Below are 21,860 nucleotides of genomic sequence, written 5' to 3'. Positions count from 1 at the left end.
TTCCTACCCCCCACCTCCCTCCCTCTCTACCCACTCCATCCAACACAACCTCAATTGCACCCAGTCCATCTGCTAAACTGCAATCATGACATAGTGCGCCCAGCTGGCACTCTGTAGGGACATAGACAGTTCGAAAGGATATTGATTTGGAAAGCTATCAAGTTTTGTTCCTCTTTTGCATGTGTCTGTCAATGATTCAAAAGCTGCTGATATTCAGTGAGTGGTCTCCTTTACCCATGAATTATTTGGATAATGTAATTCTTCAGTTTTGGAGTATTTTACTTGATTGTGAAAAATTAGGGTTTCTAAAAAATAAATTGGAATGGCTGTAGGAAAATGTACAGAGAGAGTGAATTGTCGTTTTTTCTGTTATTTATGGTTTATTCTCTCGTCAATAAATCTCCATAAACAAATACCCTGTAGCTCAACACAATAAATTACAGCCTAATTACTGTAGAAGATTACTTCTGAAGTAGGAAGTACAGATAAGAACAAAAAATAATATCACACTAAACTTTCAGTACACAGCAATTCTGTACACAGGATATTTTTCCTCTTGTCACAAAAATGAGCATTTGTTTTAAGAAAATATTTATTATTGCTTTATTTCAACTTTAAAAATACATATTTTTATCACTAAATCATAAATAATAGTATGACAAATGAATGCACAGACATTATAGACAATATTGCCACAAAAACTCTCAACAAGAGGAGCAAAAATGGAATCCATTTACTGAAGTTAAATGTCTCCAAATTATAAACTCATTTACAAGTGAAAATGTCATCTGCATCTCTCATAACTGTTAGAAGCCTTTTTGGAATAAGAAATTAGAACTGTGCTTCTTTTGTTTAGCTGCAATCCAGTTAGTCTGACCAGCTGCATCCTGAACTATGGCAGTGGCAATAGTCATATCAAATCTGTATAGCAAATGCTTTCTCTTCTTTTTAAATCTCTTGGAACTCCACAAGCATTTGTCTAAGAAAGAAAGCCCCAAGTAACAAACAGGTAGATATAATAATACTTCCGAATTCCTTAGCTGCTGTATTTTTTGTCTACAGAAAAGCAACACAGAAACATTTCAACTTCTAGACTTAGGAAAGAATGCAAATTAAGAAGATAAATAATAATTTACCTCTATTCCATACCTGTTATTGTGATTTTGTCTTTATGGTAAGTGGTGATCTACCATTATATTTCACAATAATAAAACTGTGTTAAAATGAAAATAAACTCAAATCACCGCATGTCTTTAAATGTATCTATGATGTACATTCTTTCAAACAGAAATGAAAATTCAGTTTTGGCCATTTAACAATGCACACATTTTACTATTATTTATCTAAATGAAATAAAAGGATGCTGTTAATTTAAAAGTGTTTTCTAAAACTGTTAACTCATTGAAGCAGTGGGGAAATTTCGTGTCGTAAGATGAATGTTCCATGACCTAATACTCTGTGGAAAATTATTTATCACATGGAAATAATTCTCTTGTTAAGTGATCCCAAATACTGAACGTGGCTATCATCTATGAAAGTTTACAAGAACATCCCTGACCGATATGGTAACCCTTATTATTTCAGTATGCTTGATTTGAAGAGAAACCCAAGTTACATTTTCAGATACCACAATAATATAAATAACATGAGCTTAGTGCATTACTTGATACTACTACAATTAACCATCAAGTGAGTTGTATAAAATGTGTGTAATAATCTCTCGCTATAAATAATAACAACAAATTCAGAGACATGACAGAATCTCACTACAAAACAATCTAAGAATATAAGAGTAGGATTATGCTGCCCTGAAATATTTTAGCATATTGAAAAAGTATAAAAACATATAAAACAACATAAATAATGTAACATGAATAAAATGGAATAAAGCAACAGGAGCCACTTACTAATTCCTATTTAATTATGACAAAAGACTTTTGAGGAAATAAGACATGTTACAAGTCATTGCATAGCAATGATATAACTTCACTGTTATTTGATGATAAATCAGGTGGACATGTACAGATATTATACACCATCCTAATATAATAGGTCGTGATGTGATACACCATCCTAATATAAGAGGTCAGTGATATTCTGAAATAATTTTTTTCCTTCCTATAGTGTATTTAGACAACCACATACTGAAATCCACAACAAACTAATCCTCAGGATCTCCTCAAACATTAAAGAATCAAATTCATGTGGACACTCACTACAGCCACAGTCAAAGTTCTGGTCTTACTGTAGATCTGACAGAGGGTTCTACTACCCTGAAGTTTTCTTTTTTAATTTTTTGAATAAAAAAGATGTTATTAAGCATAAGCTATCAACTACCAGAGATCAACTATCTCCTGCAATGTATTATTCTGCAATGTTAACCACATTTTCTCAATATCATATTTTTATGGTGTTTCTTATGAATTTTCCTTTGTAGGATATTCAAGAAATGTTTTGTGTGGTCTTGCAGACATCACAGTGAATCACTCACAACATAAAAAACAGCTTATCTTATAAAGATGTTTGTGACTGTATTGCAAAGAATAGCTACAAGCATTAAACTTTTATATTAACTATGGCTTCACACCAGAGCTTTTGACCATCAGAATTAAAAAATGACAACAAACAAATTATATTGCTTTTAACTGCTTGATTCTTAAAACTTTAGTTGGAATGCAATGTTGACAAATCCGAAACTTGCATTTTGTTTCTGTCAGACTATCATTTCCATTTCTTATATAATTTGACACACTACCCATAATACAGTATTCCAACAACCATCATTTATTCTGTAATTTTGTCATACTAGTGCCTTAAAACTACATCTTTCACAGAAAGAAGTTATAAATAAGCACAGGATGGATGGAATGTGTTAGTGCCAATGATCAAACTTGACGCTACACGAAAAGACAGGCAGCAACTGCTTACTTGTACAAGAAACCACTTTTATAGACATTTTAAAAAAATAAGAGAGGATTGTGTTATAGGAGATAAAGAAGAAAGGATGTACAACAAATTTTGTGTGCCTTAGTGAACTACTGCAAGTCTTTCAATTTCACATCTCTATGGTGACTTGCTTGTTCCCATCCTACCTCAGTTATGTGACCAGGGAAATAATACTGCAGTTTAATGTGGAATCTGACCCACATATCATTTCTGATGAAGCTCCACATCACTGAGAGGTGTATACTAGGCTAAAAGGCAGACTGAACAATCTGTGGTGGGACCAGGATTTGATCCCAGACTTTCGGTTTCCAGTCACACACTTGTATACTAGATCACCAGGCCCAATGTACAACAAATTAAAAACAGTGATATAAGAAGACAGGGAGGTAATGATGACATGCAAAATGGAACAAAAGAGACTAGGGAGAAACTGGTTTCAGTTAATACCAGGTGAAAAGCATGAGCAAATACTGGTATGGAAGACTGGATCTCATCAGTTCCTAGCCCCATGTGCTAGGACATTGGATTCAGGTGAGCCACGTACCAAAACAGATTTGAGGATAATGAGCTACATGCTGAGTTCATGTTCAGTAACAGGATGCTGGAAATGTGTAGTGTATAGAGTTTGTGGATCTTGGGGTTCCATGTCATAGTGTGCATATTCTTTGTCAATCATCTCCTTAACAATGTATATATTTTTTAGTAGTGAGAACAGAATAAGTGGTTCTGGTAGTTATAGCAACAGATCTGAAAACAACATTGCCCATGTGGTAAGAAACAGAATGAGGGTATGTGCTTGAGAGTGTCACAGGACAAGGGTATTACAGTGCAGAACAACTAAGGAGAGTGTGGGGAGGAAATCTGGCAATGTCTTTCTTACTTTGGGATGTTGACTTTCAAAAGCCATGGCCTTAGCTTATAAAATAAAATGATTTCAGTTCTCTTTCATCCCCTTCCTTTACTGTATATCTTTCCTTTATTTTTTGCAGTCTTGTTAACCTAACTAAGGAACTAATAACAGAATTCCAAAACCTCATGATGTGTGTGTGTTCTTCATTTGTGTGTCCCTCATACCTGTGACAGTTTCTACTATTATAGAACCACATAAATGGGAAATGACTCATCCTGCCATCCTGCGATTCTGATGTGGACTGAACTATTATACTTTCCAAGAACTAATAAAATAAAATGAATTTGAGTGTCAAATGTATAAAAATTTCCATATAATTGCTCTACTAGTATCAGAATATTGAAGGTTCAGGAATAAATTCCCAACAGCCAATGGATGGGTGAGTGGAACATAATCTATCACCCAATCATCTGTGGACTACTCAAGCACCTGCTTAACTTATTTCTGAGTAGCTGGTTTAAAAGCTCCAAACTGAGTTTAGTGTAATGCTGTCATTGACTGTTTATTCTCCTGTGATATATGTAACAATCCATCCTTTCAAGATTTACTATTCTTCCACATCTTTTCTCATCAATTAACATCTGTGTAACAAGCACATAAGTCTTTCATTAACAACATAGTACATCATCACAATCTAAGCAATTCATCATGATTTTACAACACTTTCCTTAGGAAAGATTCACACATCATTCCTCAAGCCAAAAATACTTTTTGACTCCTACCAATGATTTTTTCCTCATATTTGAGCACCAATGATCACAAATAAATACATGTAATAATAAACAAATATCTGCTTCAAGCTGGTTGTGGCGTAACCACAAGTTTGAATAACAGATGTAACATTATTAAAGAGCAGAGTGTTTTAAACAATACAGACAGTAATGTCTTATGTCACAGCTCATCAATAGCAAGTACGTAGACATTCCACTGGTCTTATAAGATGGGGTCCATTTGCTGTCATGCCTACAGTACCACCATTTTCAATGGTTCTTCTATTTGTACGTTCGGTATGTTGCTGGGAAACAGCAGAACTGATACTTGCAAAATTTTTAGCTATCAGACTCACAGCCTCATGTCATTTGCACAACCATGATTCATGCGAAATTCTACGTATTTGATGCCAGTGTTGTGCCAGTAATATAGTGCAAGCACCACAAAAAGATGCCACCACTGGTGAGATGATCCAATATAATCAACTTTTCCTGAAACAAAAAACACATATAAAGGATATGTAATAAGTAAATCTGTAATAACACATGATCTAAGGTAAACTATGGATACTGTATCACTCTTCGCAAACAGTGTACAAGCCACCATCTGTTATCAAAAACAGAAGAAGCATACGGCATAGTTGGCTTTGAGACATTCAGTTCTGTAAAAAGTAAAGGTTTTCTGTCATGCTGTTGCAGCACTGATATATTTCTTTGGCAACTGCCCAGAACTGTTAACTGCATTGGATGAAATATCTTTCTTGTTTCCTTCCAGTTAATAGATAACTGTCACTGTTGTCTTACACAGTCCTTTCATGAGACTCTAAGAAAAGATACTGAACACCAAAATGCACCATCTCATGATCAGAAACAGCATATTGCCAGCTTCTTTCCCATTTCTGGAAACATTCTGATGACAAAAAAATTTTTCCGTAACATTTTTTAAATTGGTTACTCATGAGTCCGGTGCTAAGACAACACTGCAGTTCAACAAATTATAGATATAGTGCCCAGTATTGGATATTAGAGTCCATCTCATAAACCATTACTGCCATTAACTAGGCTCTGTCCAAAGCTTGCTAACTGTATACAGTACATCTGTCTCTCCCAACTGTACTTTATCCGAATTGAATATTACATCTGCCTCTTTCACGAATAAAGAGACACTGAGGCTACAACTTGAAAGTGAGTTTGAAACAGTCACAAAAGACTTAGTTCTTGCAATGTACAGATTTAGGAAGTAACATTGATTATGAAGTAAATCAATCTGTTTAAAATTCTGAACATTTATTGTCAAATCATAATATGAGGGTTGTACCAAAAGTAAGGTTCCCAATGAGCTACAGCCTCGAGGGAAGGTGCTAGGCTAAATCTGACAACAGTGTCATAAGCAGTGCCTTCACTCTCGAGCTCGCCCGCCTGTGATTCACTACATCGCTCAGTGTTGGCTTGGCAGCCGTCAGAGGTGGAAGTATTGATCACCACTCCCGCCAAGTGTGAGGTTTGAGCAGTACTCCGGTCTCTCCATGCAAGGAAGTTACCGCCAATGGAGATTCATCAGCAACTGACTGAGGTTTATGGTGAAGCGTGCATGTATGTTCAGCACAACCTCAAATGGTGCAGGGCTTTTTCTGAAGAACGAAGTGGAAGACTGCCGGTTTTGGATGTGATTGTCCAGACCAGCAGCGAGCTGCTCAAAGATTGGAGGGTCACTGCCCGTGAACTTGTTGAACGCATTCCTGAAGCTTCCCATGGCACAACTGAAAGAACTTTAACAGAAATGTTGGGTTATCGCAAGGTGTGTGCTCGCTGGTCTCCCAGATGCTGACTGACGAACACAAGGAGTAACGCCTTGACTGTGCTCACAAGTTTCTTCAACAATGTGAGGGGGGAAGCAACAAGGAGAAGTTGTTGCACTCCATCATCACAGGAGATGAAATGTGGGTGTTCCATTATACTCCTGAAACAAAACAACAATCTCGTCAGTGGCGTCACTCCAGTTCACTGCCACCAAAGTAATTCAAACAAACACAGTTGGCAGGAAACGTTATGGCAACTGTGTTTTGGGATCGGAAGCGGTACACATCATCGATTTCATGCAACCTGGGACAACAATAAACTCAGACAAATATTGTGAAACATTGACCAAACTCCAGCGAGCAATCCAGAATCATCAGAGAGGACGACTGACGGAGGAAGTAGTGCTTCTTCACAACAACGCTCAACCCCATGTCAAGCATCAAACACAGGAGCTTTTGAAGAAATTTGGGTGGACTGTTATGCCCAATCCCCTGTACATCCTGGACTTAGCCCCCAGCGATTATCACCACTTCCCCAAGATAAAGGAACACTTAAGTGGCAAACGCTTCAAGAGCGATGATAAAGTCTGATCAGAGGTCACACACTTCCTCAGCAGGTTGGCAGGAGACTTCTTCGACTTAGGAATACAAAAGCTGGAGCATCATCTTCAAAAGTGTGTCGAAAAAAATTGGAGACTATGTTGAAAAATAGACAAAGGTGTAAGCTTTTCAATTATGTATAAATTAATAACAATACACAATATCTTCTATTTATAAAAAATATGGTAACCTTACTTTTGGTACAACCCTCGCACATATAGCATATAATAAAGTTGGTTGAAGGGATCAGTTAGCTGTGTGCCAGTTATGCTCAGTACTAATTTGGGCATGCTTATTCACTCAATTTATGCTCAGTCACATATAACAATGGAAAGCTATTTAATAAAATGAATTTTTATTACATTTTTTTTACAACAGTTCTGGCACTTACATAAATGTTTGTTGCCTTATTATTCAACACAGTCAACCTTACTTTGCAACAAACTTGGGTCATTTGTTCAAAAGCTTGCCCCCCAGAAAAAATTCTGTTCAATAGTGCTTGTATCGTATCACATCTTCAAGCTGGCTCCTAATCTCTTACTTCACAAATATTCTTTCAAAGGTCTGCAAAATGGAAACTTGATGCTGTCATGACCATACCTTATGGAAGATGTCCCAACATCTCTCATTTCACATAATATAGCGAATGTTATTAGTACAAGCATATGAGGGCACATGTTGTCATAGAGCAGCAGTATTTCTTGTGAGGGCATTCTTGGGCATTTTAATCATAAGACAGGTTTCAAATGCCTTACCAACAGATAAATGAAGGGAGCACTAATTATAGTTTTCCTGTCCTCTTGGAACTGTCCCAGCATAAATAACTTGTCATCTTAATAACTCATCAGTATAGCTTTGCCGCTGAATGACTGTATCTTGAATATGTTAAATGGATCCAAACAACAAAAAAGCGTGTAAAGTTCAAAGTGGCATAAATAGTTCCCACTTACAGTGTTTGCTGCCATTTCATTAAGGTGATCGTCATAGATGTTGTAAAACCTTCATTTGGAAACATCATCTAATATCCCCCCCCCAAGACCCATGGACCTTGCCGTTGGTGGGGAGGCTTGCGTGCCTCAGCGATACAGATAGCTGTACCGTAGGTGCAACCACAACGGAGGGGTATCTGTTGAGAGGCCAGACAAACGTGTGGTTCCTGAAGAGGGGCAGCAGCCTTGACAGTAGTTGCAGGGGCAACAGTCTGGATGATTGACTGATCTGGCCTTGTAACACTAACCAAAACGGCCTTGCTGTGCTGGTACTGCGAACGGCTGAAAGCAAGGGGAAACCACAGCCGTAATTTTTCCCGAGGGCATGCAGCTTTACTGTATGGTTAAATGATGATGGCGTCCTCTTGGGTAAAATATTCCAGAGGTAAAATAGTCCCCCATTCGGATCTCCGGGCGGGGACTACTCAGGAGGACGTCGTTATCAGGAGAAAGAAAACTGGCATTCTACGGATCGGAGGGTGAAATGTCAGATCCCTTAATCGAGCAGGTAGGTTAGAAAATTTAAAAAGGGAAATGGATAGGTTAAATTTAGATATAGTAGGAATTAGTGAAGTTCGGTGGCAGAAAGAACAAGACTTTTGGTCAGGCGAATACAGGGTTATAAATACAAAATCAAATAGGGGTAATGCAGGAGTCGGTTTAATAATGAATAAAAAAATAGGAGTGCGAGTAAGCTACTACAAACAGCATAGTGAACGCCTTACTGTGGCCAAGAGAGACATGAAGCCCACGCCTATTACAGTAGTACAAGTTTATATGCCAACTAGCTCTGCAGATGATGAAGAAATTGAAGGAATGTATGATGAAATAAAAGAAATTATACAGATAGTGAAGGGAGACGAAAATTAATAGTCATGGGTGACTGGAATTCGATAGTGGAAAAAGGGAGCGAAGGAAACATAGTAGGTGAATGTGGATTGGGGCTAAGAAATGAAAGAGGAAGCCGCCTGGTAGAATTTTGCACAGAGCACAACTTAATCATAGCTAACACGTGGTTCGAGATCATAAAAGAAGGTTGTATACATGGAAGAAGCCTGGAGATACTGACAGGTTTCAGATAGATTATATAATGGTAAGACAGAGATTTAGGAACCAGGTTTTAAATTGTAAGACATTTCCAGGAGCAGATGTGGACTCTGACCACAATCTATTGGTTATGAACTGTAGATTAAAACTGAAGAAACTGCAAAAAGGTGAGAATTTAAGGATATGGGACCTGGATAAACTGAAAGAACCAGAGGTTGTACAGAGTTTCAGGGAGAGCATAAGGGAACAATTGACAGGAATGGGGGAAAGAAATACAGTAGAAGAAGGATGGGTAGCTTTGAGAGGTGAAGCAGTGAAGGCAGTAGAGGATCAAGTAGGTAAAAAGACGAGGGGTAGTAGAAAACCTTGGGTAACAGAAGAAATATTGAATTTAGTTGATGAAAGGAGAAAATATAAAAATGCAGCAAATGAAGCAGGCAAAAAGGAATACAAATGTCTCAAAAATGAGATCGACAGGAAGTGCAAAATGGCTAAGCAGGGATGGCTAGAGAACAAATGTAAGGATGTAGAGGCTTATCTCATTAGGGGTAAGATAAATACTGCCTACAGGAAAATTAAAGACACCTTTGAAGAAAAGAGAACCACTTGTATGAATATCAAGAGCTCAGATGGAAACCCAGTTCTAAGCAAAGAAGGGAAAGCAGAAAGGCGGAAGGAGTATATAGAGGGTCTATACAAGGGCGATGTACTTGAGGACAATATTATGGAAATGGAAGAGGATGTAGATGAAGATGAAATGGGAGATATGATACTGTGTGAACAGTTTGACAGAGCACTGAAAGACCTGAGTCGAAACAAGGCCCCGGGGGTAGACAACATTCCATTAGAACTACTGAAAGCCTTGGGAGAGCCAGTCCTGACAAAACTCTACCATCTGGTAAGCAAGATGTATGACACAGGCGAAATACCCCCAGACTTCAAGAAGAATATAATAATTCCAATCCCAAAGAAAGCAGGTGTTGACAGAAATGAAAATTACTGAACAATCAGTTTAATAACTCACGGATGCAAAATACTAACGCGAATTCTTTACAAACGAATGGAAAAACTGTTAGAAGCCGACCTCGAGGAAGATCAGTTTGGATTCCGTAGAAATATTGGAACACGTGAGGCAATACTGACCCTACGACTTATCTTAGAAGCTAGATTAAGGAAAGGCAAATCTAGATTTCTAGCATTTGTAGACTTAGAGAAAGTTTTGACAATGTCAAATTCTGAAGGTGGCAGGGGTAAAATAAAATACAGGGAGCGAAAGGCTATTTACAATTTGTACAGAAACCAGATGGCAGTTACAAGAGTCAAGGGACATGAAAAGGAAGCAGTGGTTGGAAAGGGAGTGAGACAGGGTTGTAGCCTCTCCCCGATGTTATTCAATGTGTATATTGAGCAAGCAGTGAAGGAAACAAAAGAAAAATTCGGAGTAGTGTTAAAACCCATGGAGAAGAAATAAAAATTCTGAGGTTCACCGATGACATTGTAATTCTGTCAGAGACAGCAAAGGACTTAGAAGAGCAGTTGAACGGAATGGATAGTGTCTTGAAAGGATACAAGATGAACATCAACAAAAGCAAAATGAGGATAATGGAATGTAGTCGAATTAAGTCGGGTGACACTGAGGGAATTAGATTAGGAAATGAGACACTTAAAGTAGTAAAGGAGATTTGCTATTTGAGGACCAAAATAACTGATGATGTTCGAAGTAGAGAGGATATAGAATGTAGACTGGCAATGGCAAGGAAAGCGTTTCTGAAGAAGATAAATTTATTAACATCGAGTGTTGATTTAAGTGTCAGGAAGTCGTTTCTGAAAGTATTTGTGTGGAGTGTAGCCATGTACGGAAGTGAAACATGGACGGTAAATAGTTTGGACAAGAAGAGAATAGAAGCTTTCGAAATGTGGTGCTACAGAAGAATGCTGAAGATTAGATGGGTAGATCACATAACTAACGGTGGGGTATTGAATAGAATTGGGGAGAAGAGGAGTTTGTGGTACAACTTGACTAGAAGAAGGGATTGGTTGTAGGACATATTCTGAGGCATCAAGGGACCACCAATTTAGTATTGGAGGGCAGCGTGGAAGGTAAAAATCGTAGAGGGAGACCAAGAGATGAATACACTAAGCAGATACAGAAGGATGTAGGTTGCAGTAGGTACTGGGAGATGAAGAAGCCTGCACAGGATAGAGTAGCATGGAGAGCTGCATCAAACCAGTCTCAGGACTGAAGACCACAACAACAACAACAACATCCAATATGTTGTTGCAAACTTCCAGCTACGACCATGATAAAAAAAAGGGAGGGAGGGGGTGCAATTCATTTGTCACAGGTCATTTAAGTTGAGAAATTAATTATTACTAAAAAATTCTTCCATATATTGCAACTGCAAACTACAGCCAAATACAGTTAACCTGGCACTTGAAATTCTAGCTATTCCTTATATGTAACATACATGTTCTTCACTCATAGTTACGAAAGTTGTAGCAAAGGACAATGCCTTGACTTGAGTTAATGAATTTCAACATACCTGAGAAAAATCGTTCTGGTATTTTTGACATGTAAATGAAGAATGCCAGTCCACTTATCGCATACATGCCAAGAACACGGGGCAGCAGCAACTAGAATGAAAGACAACGCCTTTACTTGGTAAATACAAATGGTTTAATGGTTGTTTTCCAATATTCTATAAGACTGTAAAATTTCATTTACTCAAATATAAGAAAAAATGTCAAAGAATTTCTCTATAGTTATAGTGAATGTTTAGAATATACTGAAGTAAGTGAAACAAAATTTTCATGAAATGTATTCGCAGTTGCAAATACAAGCAACCATCATCCGTATAAGGGAATGAATAACAACACAGGCACTGCAATAATGTAAAATGAAATTTAATGAATGAAGTACACCCATATCAATAACAATTGGCATTAGGCACTTGAAAGCACACTGCTGGATCTATTTCATAACTGAAATAACAAAATACTCATCCTCATAAGCACAGATCAGTTTTTCAGCAACATATGAATTAGGGTTCCAGTGGCAAAAATGTGTGTTTTAACTACAGTGCTTAATGCTGATTAATTTTGTGTGTGTGTTCCTTTTTTTTTTGTGTAACTTCTTTTCCCAGGGGTTTCTTCGAATAATAATGTATTTGGCAAATGATGCTTTACCTTGTGATGATTTCAGACTTAAATTAGCTCACATTATAAAGTCAATGAAAGATCAAAAGTTACCAGGTGAGTAGCAGGCGGTCCACATTTTTGAAAGAAGCATTTGATACACTGACTTTATATCGTACTGTCAAACTCTATGTACAAAAAGTTGTCATATACGTGATCCATAAATAAACAACAAATGAAGAAACTGAAAGGTTAACTTCATTTTGAACCTTCATGGCATTCTGAATAAAGCTTCAAGATGACCTTTACACTTGTATGATCTAACTAATGTTCCCAATGAAAACAATAAAATTTTATGCAGTCATAATCCTTGAATTTCATCAACACAGACACTGCCAACTACAACTTACTAATACTTAAACAATGTTAGTAGAGTGGATTATTCAATATACAGTTATTACTCATTTATTATCAGGCACTTGCATATGCACAGCAAGAAAAACGCGTGTGCAATGAATGGAACAAAGCTACAAAAATACAGAACGTCCTTGGAGGAATGGTCAATATTCAGGGATATGACAAGAGTGCTCATCTGAAGCAAAAATCTTCAGGCCTATTCTGTATGGTTTCTGATGTAGAACACATTTAATGCACATTTGTTTTTAGGCTAGTGGGGCTGTAATGGAACAGCTATGTCATATACATAACAATTTTTTAAAAAATGCTTTTGATACAAATATTGATCAATTAATCTTGAAATTGTATGTGCAAGTTGGCGATAGATATCCCTTTGTAAACTTGTCAAATGTATTACTTTCTACATGTGTATTATTTTAAAAAAAGATGAAAACAGTGTACTAGTTATTTATCAAAATGTAAGCAACTCCTCTTAGCTGACGCTGTAATTAAGAGAAAAATTAATACTGTAAAAATCTAGCGATTCAGTTGAACGACTGGACTGTCATGCTTAGAGGTGCCATGCACAACCCTAGTGTGAAGAGGAGAGATTGGAAAGGCACTGAGTGGTGTGAAACATTGTCGATGGCCGCAGATGTAAAATTATTACGGTGTTAAAAGTCCTCAATGATTCATCAAAGTGGCATGGCTTTTCCCTTACATGCTTTTAATTCATCCCTGCAATCATCAAGTCGTGGTTGTAAGAATTTCCAGACTTATGATCCTGTGAAGTTTCAGAGTCATGGTTATCGCTGGGAAAATGGCTCTGGGGAGTGTCATGTTGCTTGACATGTATTAAGTTATCAGAAACATGAAGAAGCTATGTGAGATCATCATCCACCATCACTTCAATGATGTAACCGCAATCATGCTTTCTTCAACACACACCTCAACAAGGTAATAGATTCATTTTATTCAGTAAAGTACTTTTGGTAATGGATTATCAGTCATATTAGGTCAAAGTGAAATAACATTTAATTGGAACATTGCAGTTTATTAGTAACAGTGATCAGATTTTTAACTGATTATTCCATTACTGTTTGAGCCTCAATGCTTTGCCATTTATTATAAACAGTAACTTGTCTGAAAATTATGATCTTCAGAATTGTAACAATATTTTCAAAGACTATAGTATTTCAGAATACAATGATAACAATACAGTTCGTTTAAACTTCAGTTTTAAGTATCTATGCTTTGGTCACCTTTGTTTTTTTGTTTGCTGAAGTAAATTTTGCTAACTGAAAGTTCACAGTCCAGTTAATAAATTTCAATAATTAACTGCACAAAACAGTTTAAAGATGGCTGCCAGAACATGGCGTTAGAATCAGTTTGGCTTGCTTCCATCTTAGAACATTGAGCACGAAGTAGAATTAACAACTTTGCTTTTAAATTCACAGTAAATTTCAGAATTAATTAAAATCAAATTAGCTTCTTCAGAGCTGGGCAACCATAAGAACCTACACATAATATTTCTTTCAAAGTGTTTAATAAGGTAAAATCTTCTCTTTCCCTGCACTTGCAACTTAAGCTGTTCAACAGATGGATGCATTCACAATCTCAAAACGATATTGAATGTAGCCAGTGCTATGATTCAGGCAGTGTTCCTGCAATCTGTTGTCATTTAGAAAAACAAATTGAATTTCAATTTGTTGCCATTTAGAAAGACAAATTGAATTTACATAAAATCGCGAGGGTTTGGTCATAGCATACATATGTGTGTTGGTACACCCAACATCTTTGACATTATATTCTACACATGGTGGTAAAAATAAGAGGAGTTGTCATGAGGTCACAAACGTGAAGCTGACCCAAGTGAAGGTCCGCCATGTTAGCTACCCCAAAACTTCTGCCTCTTGTGGTTTGATTCCATGTAGTCATGAAGTGTTTTGATAAAAAAATGCCTGCTTGCGTCACTTATGGGTGTACTAATCATTCTGATTGTAGTCTAAAGTTTAAACAAATAACATTTCATTCATAAGTGGACTTATTTAAGCAATATATACTTGAAATTCTGATGCACTATAAAGTTTTGCTGTATGGTTTTATTTCTATGATTTGACTTTAGATTTCCTATCAATTCAATGTGAAGAGCTCTCTGGGTGAACGCCTGTTACAGTGGTTGAATTATAAGTACTTAAAGCATTAAATATTTGTTAAAGCAAAGTTCCCTATCTAAGTCCAAGCTATTTAGATCATTACATTAATCACTGTGCTGTCGTGTTACCCTGTAAATCGCTGTTATCTGCCACACTGAATGTCACTTGGTAGGTACAATTTAAAAACAAATCAGATGTGTAAACTACAGTGGATCTGACAATCTTAAATTCAGTTCTTTTCCTTCGTAATTTAACGAATCTTTCACTTTGTTGACATGACAGCTGGCTTGTTTATATCATCCCTGCATACATCTCTGGGACACCAGAGGAAATAAGGTAAGTTTCTCGCAAACTTGAACTTTTAAAATGTGCATTTGACTTGAAAAAGCAACGAATACAAATCAGTGCCTCTAAACTATCAATCATTGCTTCTGGAGTTCTGGCTTTATCAATTATCGACACAAACACAATGAAAGTGAATAGAAATGGATTACAAAAGCATGCTTTTCATAGCAAATACTTCTCTTCTCAGTTATTCAAAGTGTATAAACAAAAAGGAATTACAGTACTGAGGTCAGAAGTGTCATATTTTAGTGTCGAATTACTGTATCGAATACGCATTTAAGAGCAGAAAAACGTTTGAAGTTGTGTTCCTTAGGCTGTGTTGTTCACTAAAACAGTGTAACATTTACTGTATAAAACAAATATCACATGCACACGACAGAAATAATGAACAAGAAGCAATTGTAAACACTCGTCTGCTAATGTATTGGGGGATCCAAGATGGCGGCAGACCCCACCCACTGGCTTCAAAACAACGTACAGCATACGTCAGTAGCGCCATCTCCCCTTATTCTATCTCCATGATTCTACAACCGAGTTGGCATAAGATGATCTCTGACAGCTACTAGCATAGTTGCCAACTTTCAACTGCAAATTGCAAGCAGGTGCAGGTGAAAACAGTAGCCATTAACAGACCTGTGACAACACTGAGATGTTGCCATAGATACATTTACAAAATTGAAAACTGTGTACAAAAAAGACTATAGGTATGCTAAGAGTATTGTAAATAATGCAGTCAAATTTTTGTAGATATTATGATGCTAGCATAACATGGCATAATGGAAACTCATAAGAGTAGCACCACACCGTAAGAAAAATATTCTAAACAGAAGATATATATAAATTCAAATGACATCCATAGTAAATACACATAAGCATATTGCTTCTTTGAATTTATAATGAATAACACAAGTAAATAAAATGTTAATGGTTAGCTAAAGTTCAGCTTTTGAAAGTACTGATGCCTTGCCTGCTTGGAATTTCACTCACAAAATTGAACTCTGTGAAATTAACAATAGATCTATTAAAGCAGCTAATGCTGAATCAAGTAATAATGTAAACCCATGACTGTTAGTCAAAAATAACCAAAGACAGGTAATGCTAACTGTATGGATGAAAGCCTTATTCATAATGTGAAATGCTTCCTCAGTTAACAATGCTTTGTCACATTAGTTAATGAACCCTGAACCTTAAACGAGGAATCATTGCAAATAACAAATCATATGAATGAAGACAACATTGTACAATAATACGTTAATAAGTTTAATACAGAATTTTTAATGATGGCATCAGAGAGTAACATAATAATAAGAATATATAAAATTAGAGTAATGCATACCTGAACAACTGGATTAGCATAACCACCCATTATCACAGTCCAATGAAATGTTGGTACAACTCCATAAGCAGCCCAACAAACAAAAACAATGAGCTTCATATTTGCATCAACCCTCAACCTGGGAATTTGAATGATCATAGCAAACAGGAATATCAGGCTAACTGTGAGCAAATAGAATAACTGCAGGTTCTGAAACAAAACCCATAGAAATAAAGCTATGTAAAAATAAAACACAATGGAGATTTCAGGATGGAAACATATAAAAATAATTTTTATTTACTTATAACAAATTTTATATAAGCTTTCAAACAGGTCTTCAGAGAAATTTAATGAAATTTATCTAACAGAACACAGCAGTAGATATTACGTTACTAGCACTTAACAGTATATGTAATGAATGAAAGGTGAGATGTCTCAAATAAATAGAGTCAATAAATAAAGAGTCATTCATGCCATAACTGTACATGAGTGCAGACATAGAAAAATAAGCACCTTTACACAACATACATGTTCAAGTAGGTAAAGTCTGACATTACAAAAAACTGATGATAAAAGAGAAATTGTTTAGTAACTATAGAAGGCTATACTTCTAAATACAAAGAAATTTACTTTGTGCACATCAAAATAACAAGCAGTTGCCACTGGCGTACTTTCGAATCTTTCAAACAAGTTCCTTTTCACTCAGATGTTAACCACAAAACACAACTTGCTGAACGTTTCTTAATGTAACATAACTTCAAGGCACAGTATACACAAATAAAAAGAACTGATGATTGCAGGAAATAGTACCTTACTGTAATTATTAACAGGTTAAACAAAAATGCACAGTGAACACAACATGAGGTAGTAGTATGTTATTAAATTTAAAGCAGATTTTGTTTCAGCCAGATAAGAAGGAAAAAATTTTACAAACACGAAAAAATATTAAAACAAATAATAAAGTGCCCCACAGTTCAGAATGAATATTAATTATGATGAATATGATGACAAACTGACAGATTTCATCGTGAGGAAACGAAGTTTGCATATGGAGTAAAAAAGCAATGGTCTCCTCTTCTGATAAAAATATTATTGGTGTCAGGATGACAAATAGTGGTAGGATAACTTAAAACAAAAACCAAAACAATGAAGAAAACATAGAATAACACTCATTACATGTAAGAAAATTAACTCACCATTAGAAGCAGAAATAAAGATGGGAAGGGTAATTTTCTACCGATCAAGGGTTTCAAATATGTAGATCCATGTTGCTCCTGCACGCTTTCACATTTCATCCAACCACCTTTCAGCCAGGCGGGCAAGGGCACAAGGTGGGAAACTTGGCAGCCAGATCATAGTGTACATGACTGTAGTCCACTGGCCGAGCTCTGGTGGCTACAGGTGACCTATTAAGTCATGCATGTAACCACATCATGCATGTAATCACATCATGCATGTAACCACATCATTTGATGGGCTGTCTACACTGCCTCCCCCCTGCCCATGGGTGAGCTGAAGAGTGCTTGCGGGCACCCATGTTTGATGGCACATCATTGGAACAGTCTGCCCTATCTGTTCAAAAGTATCTGGACACTCCATTGTAATGTGAAATTGACCACTAGATGTCACAAGTGGTGGACCCACCAGTATGAAAGGAGGCAGGGAGTATTGTGTAGTTAGTGGAGAACCAGTAACAGCAGAAAGAGTGTCTGGAGAGCTCTGGGGCTTTGAACATTGGCTTATAATTGAATGTCACCTTAGCAATAGATTCATCAGGGACATTTTAACCCTTCTAAAGCTGCCAGAGTCAACTGTTGGTGATGTGATTATGATGTGTAAATGCAAAGTAACAACTACAGCTAAACCAAGACCAAGCAGGTCTCATACACTGAAAAACAGGCACCATCGAACATTGTGGAGGTAATAGTAAAAATATCACATGAAATCAGCATAAGGAAACACTTGTGAGTTTCAAACTGATACCAGCAATCCAGCTACCATAATGACTGTGCATAGGGATTTAACAGGGTACCATGGGGTACAATGGTCGAGCTGCTGCTCAAAAGCCACACATTTCTGTAGTGAGTACCAAGTAATGCTTGAGATGGTGTAAAGAGCAACACCACTGGACAGTGGATGGCTGGGAACAAATGATTCGGACTGATAAATCGTGCTATACTCTGTGGCAATTTTATGGTAGGGTTTGTGTTTGGTGAATGCATGGAGAAAGTTACCTGTCATCGGAGATGATTATTGTTTGTATCAGTATGACAATAGACACTATTGTAAAGTAGCATCTGTAAGGCACTGGTTTGTGGACAATAACATTACTGAAATGGACTGGCCTGCCCAAGGAGCCAACCTGAATCCAATGCAACACCTTTGGCATGTGTTACAATGCCAACTTTCCTTCACACCCCAGAATCTACCATCATTACTTTCTCTAGTTTCAGCTCTTGTTCTTGAGGAAGAATGGGCTGCTATTGCTCTAAAGATAATCAGACATGTCATGGAAGTGCCCCAGCAGAGTTCAAGACAGATAAAAGTGAAGGGTGGACTCATCCCATATTAATGCCCACTAAAGGTGTCCAGATACTTTTGATCAGACAGTGTACTCATTCAAGAGTATAACAAAATAGGAAAATGGATACAGTCGATAATGGTATTACACATTTCGTTTCAGTTTGACTTACACTAGTGACAGATGATGGCTCTATGTAATTTGGGCAATCTCATTAAATGATTTTGCATCAAACATCACATTAATGTACTGTTTTGCAAAAGTACACAGCCCGAAAAAAAAAAGAAAAGAAAAAGAAAAACTGAAGAATCATGAAGAAGGGTGGAAACAAGTAAACCTTCTCAGACAGAGTCATTATGTGATGTTATTTCTGTGATTACAAATTTGCAAGAACTTGGCAGCATGAACTTGCTTATCAGTATGACATTGCACCACCTCTGGGGCCCGAATGAATGCACTGATTTGACTGAGAAGGTATCGTAAAGCCATTGTATCCTCTCTTGAGACAAGCTGGTCCGCAACTGCTGAAATGGTCCTGGATACACTAGTACTGGGACTGTGCTGGTGCAAGCTGTCACCAGCACACCGGTCGACAAAGATGAAGTGCAAAGGTCAATTAGCAGGTGCTGACTTAAGCATGCCTATCACAAGAGAGGCCAGAGACACACTCACAAGCAACAGGCTGCCAATGTCCTCTCAACAGCATGTATTTAGGCCGCTGCCAACCGGAGGGCCTCACTCACTCACTGACTCAGTCATCCAGTTGGCATCTGTCAGTTTATTCGCGGAGCAGGCTTAGTTTGTCACAGGCTACGACAGTACATAGTGACCAAATTAGTGACTATAGCAAGACTACTACTTTACATCAGTCTGCAAGAGGTCTATTACTGATGAGCTTGTACCACAAAAAATGGACTCTAAGTAAAACTTCTAGTTCATGTAAATAAAGAACAGTATTCATCCATGTAAGCATTTGTGTTGTAGAAAGAGGCTTCTGGCCACCAAAAGCAATATCCTCTCCCTTGCTTCCTTGCGGTACAATACTCTACAGGGATGGAGTTTATGTTCAATCTCATTCTATACACACTGTATTGGGGACAGATCTGGTGATCTTACTAGTAATGGGACAACCTCAACATCATGATGACAGTTCGTGTGTAGATGAGCACTGTGCCCCGGTAAAATGATATCATGATGCTATCACATGAGAGATAATGGATGAGGATGCAGGCTATCCATCACATTCCTTTGTGCCAGCAGAGTTCCCTCAATCACTCCCAGCCATGACCTGAAATCTTACAGGATGGCTCCCTACACCATAGCTCCAGGAGTGACACAGCTATGTCCCTCCAAAGCATGGGATGATACTTCCTTATTACAGCTGCTGCTAGTCTCCAACCAGTGTTGCAGGATGACACAACTCAGATGACAGGCACAGATGTTAAGGGCTTACCAATGGCACAATATGGCAATCCTCCCTTGTGGTGGTGTGAGATGTGGTCAACCAGAACCTTGATGAGGAGTATGGCTGTCATCACATTCCCATGCATTCCAACACTGGTCCCTCTGTCACGTCTGAATACTCCACAAATCTGGATACTGCATGATTTGACCAGCTGGCTGAATGGAGACCAACAGTACAGGGTGCAGATAATGCTGCCTCAGAGAAGTACATGGTATCACCACATCTTTCACAGTAATGACTCGAGGTCTGATGCTGTTCACACCCCTAACCAGGCCTGGTAACAACACTAAACACAACAACACTAATACACTCTGGTGGTTGACCTAACTGTCACAGAGATTTGTAATTCTTAATCATTTACATATTCACTGATGGAGTGTACCTGTACAAAGTTACACTGACATCCGATCATGTCTTTGGGGTGCTTCACTTTGTGAAGCAGAGTATGATATGAAATATGAGTGCATAATGTCACCCATGCTACCAATATGTCTGAATAATATACATAAAAGCATGTTGCAGAATAGAATGCTTAATATTTTTTTTTTCAAACTATGTAAAATAAATTGATCAGGACAATTTGCTTATGTATCAATTTTGGCAGCTCAGACCGAGGTCGGACAAATGCAGCACTATCTATCGATTGTTTACAAAGCCACAGAAGTTATTGTTTTGGTCCAGTACTGATTTGATTGTGCACAAAAGCTAGCAATAAAGCTTTTGAAAATCATTGCCATCACCAGCTGTAATACGTTTTCTGTGTCCAAAAGTATATACAGCTGCCTCAGTTCATCATGAGGTGTACTTACTCTATAGACCTATAATAATGAGTGAAGAAAAGGTTAGACAACAGTGTCACGACATTAAAAACTGGCTATACCAATGTCCATGATGAAAAGCGAAGTTGCAGATCCAGTATTGCCGCTGATGAAACTGGGCAACAAGTGGATAAAAAGCTATGATCTAATTAGGAGCTGGTGCTTTGGGTGCTGAATTTCTTCACACTGCATACACCAGTATATACACGACTGTCACAGAAAATCTCAGATCACAAAATGTGTGCAACACTGGGCCTGACTAACATGAGGGGCAAAAATGACAAGCAGACAAGGATTTTTGGACTGCTATCAACAAGTCCCAATCCATACTCAGCAACTATCTTGCACTGGAAACAGTAATGGCTTAGTGGACAATGATGTGAAGATGATGAGTGTTTTTGGACTGCTATCAACAAGTCCCAACTTCATATCTTGCGTTGGGAACAGTAATGGCTTATTGGACAATGATGTGAATATGATAGGTATAAGAAACTAGAGCAATGTTACAAAAAATGCGTAGAGATGAATGGTGATTATGTGGAAACATGAAGCAGATTTGTAGGAAACTAAAACTGTGAATAAAAGCTCTTTCTGAATAAACATTTCCCTTTTTATGACCGAGCAACCTTTACTTTTCAAATACACCTCATGTATGCACAAGGTGTACGACCATGCCCATACAGCTATTTTACAGATGTACAAAAATTT

General features: G+C 37.4%; 1 protein-coding gene across 2 annotated transcripts in view; it reads right to left on the bottom strand.

Moving 5' to 3' along the window:
* Positions 1 to 405: 405 nt before the first annotated feature.
* Positions 406 to 21,860, bottom strand: part of LOC124796384 (progestin and adipoQ receptor family member 3-like) — a 184,813-nt gene continuing 163,358 nt past the window's right edge. For both annotated transcript variants that reach the window (XM_047260551.1, XM_047260557.1), the window contains 3 exons: positions 16,370 to 16,558; positions 11,545 to 11,635; positions 406 to 5,058 (listed from right to left, as the gene is read on the bottom strand). In XM_047260551.1, coding sequence (XP_047116507.1) covers positions 4,919 to 5,058; positions 11,545 to 11,635; positions 16,370 to 16,558 — 420 coding nt within the window. In that variant the 3' untranslated portion in view covers positions 406 to 4,918. The remainder of the gene's footprint in view (positions 5,059 to 11,544; positions 11,636 to 16,369; positions 16,559 to 21,860) is intronic.

The sequence above is a fragment of the Schistocerca piceifrons genome, chromosome 1 (genome assembly GCF_021461385.2).
Source record: "Schistocerca piceifrons isolate TAMUIC-IGC-003096 chromosome 1, iqSchPice1.1, whole genome shotgun sequence".
Taxonomy (NCBI): domain Eukaryota; kingdom Metazoa; phylum Arthropoda; class Insecta; order Orthoptera; family Acrididae; genus Schistocerca; species Schistocerca piceifrons.
This window is presented reverse-complemented; position numbering and strand designations above follow the sequence as displayed.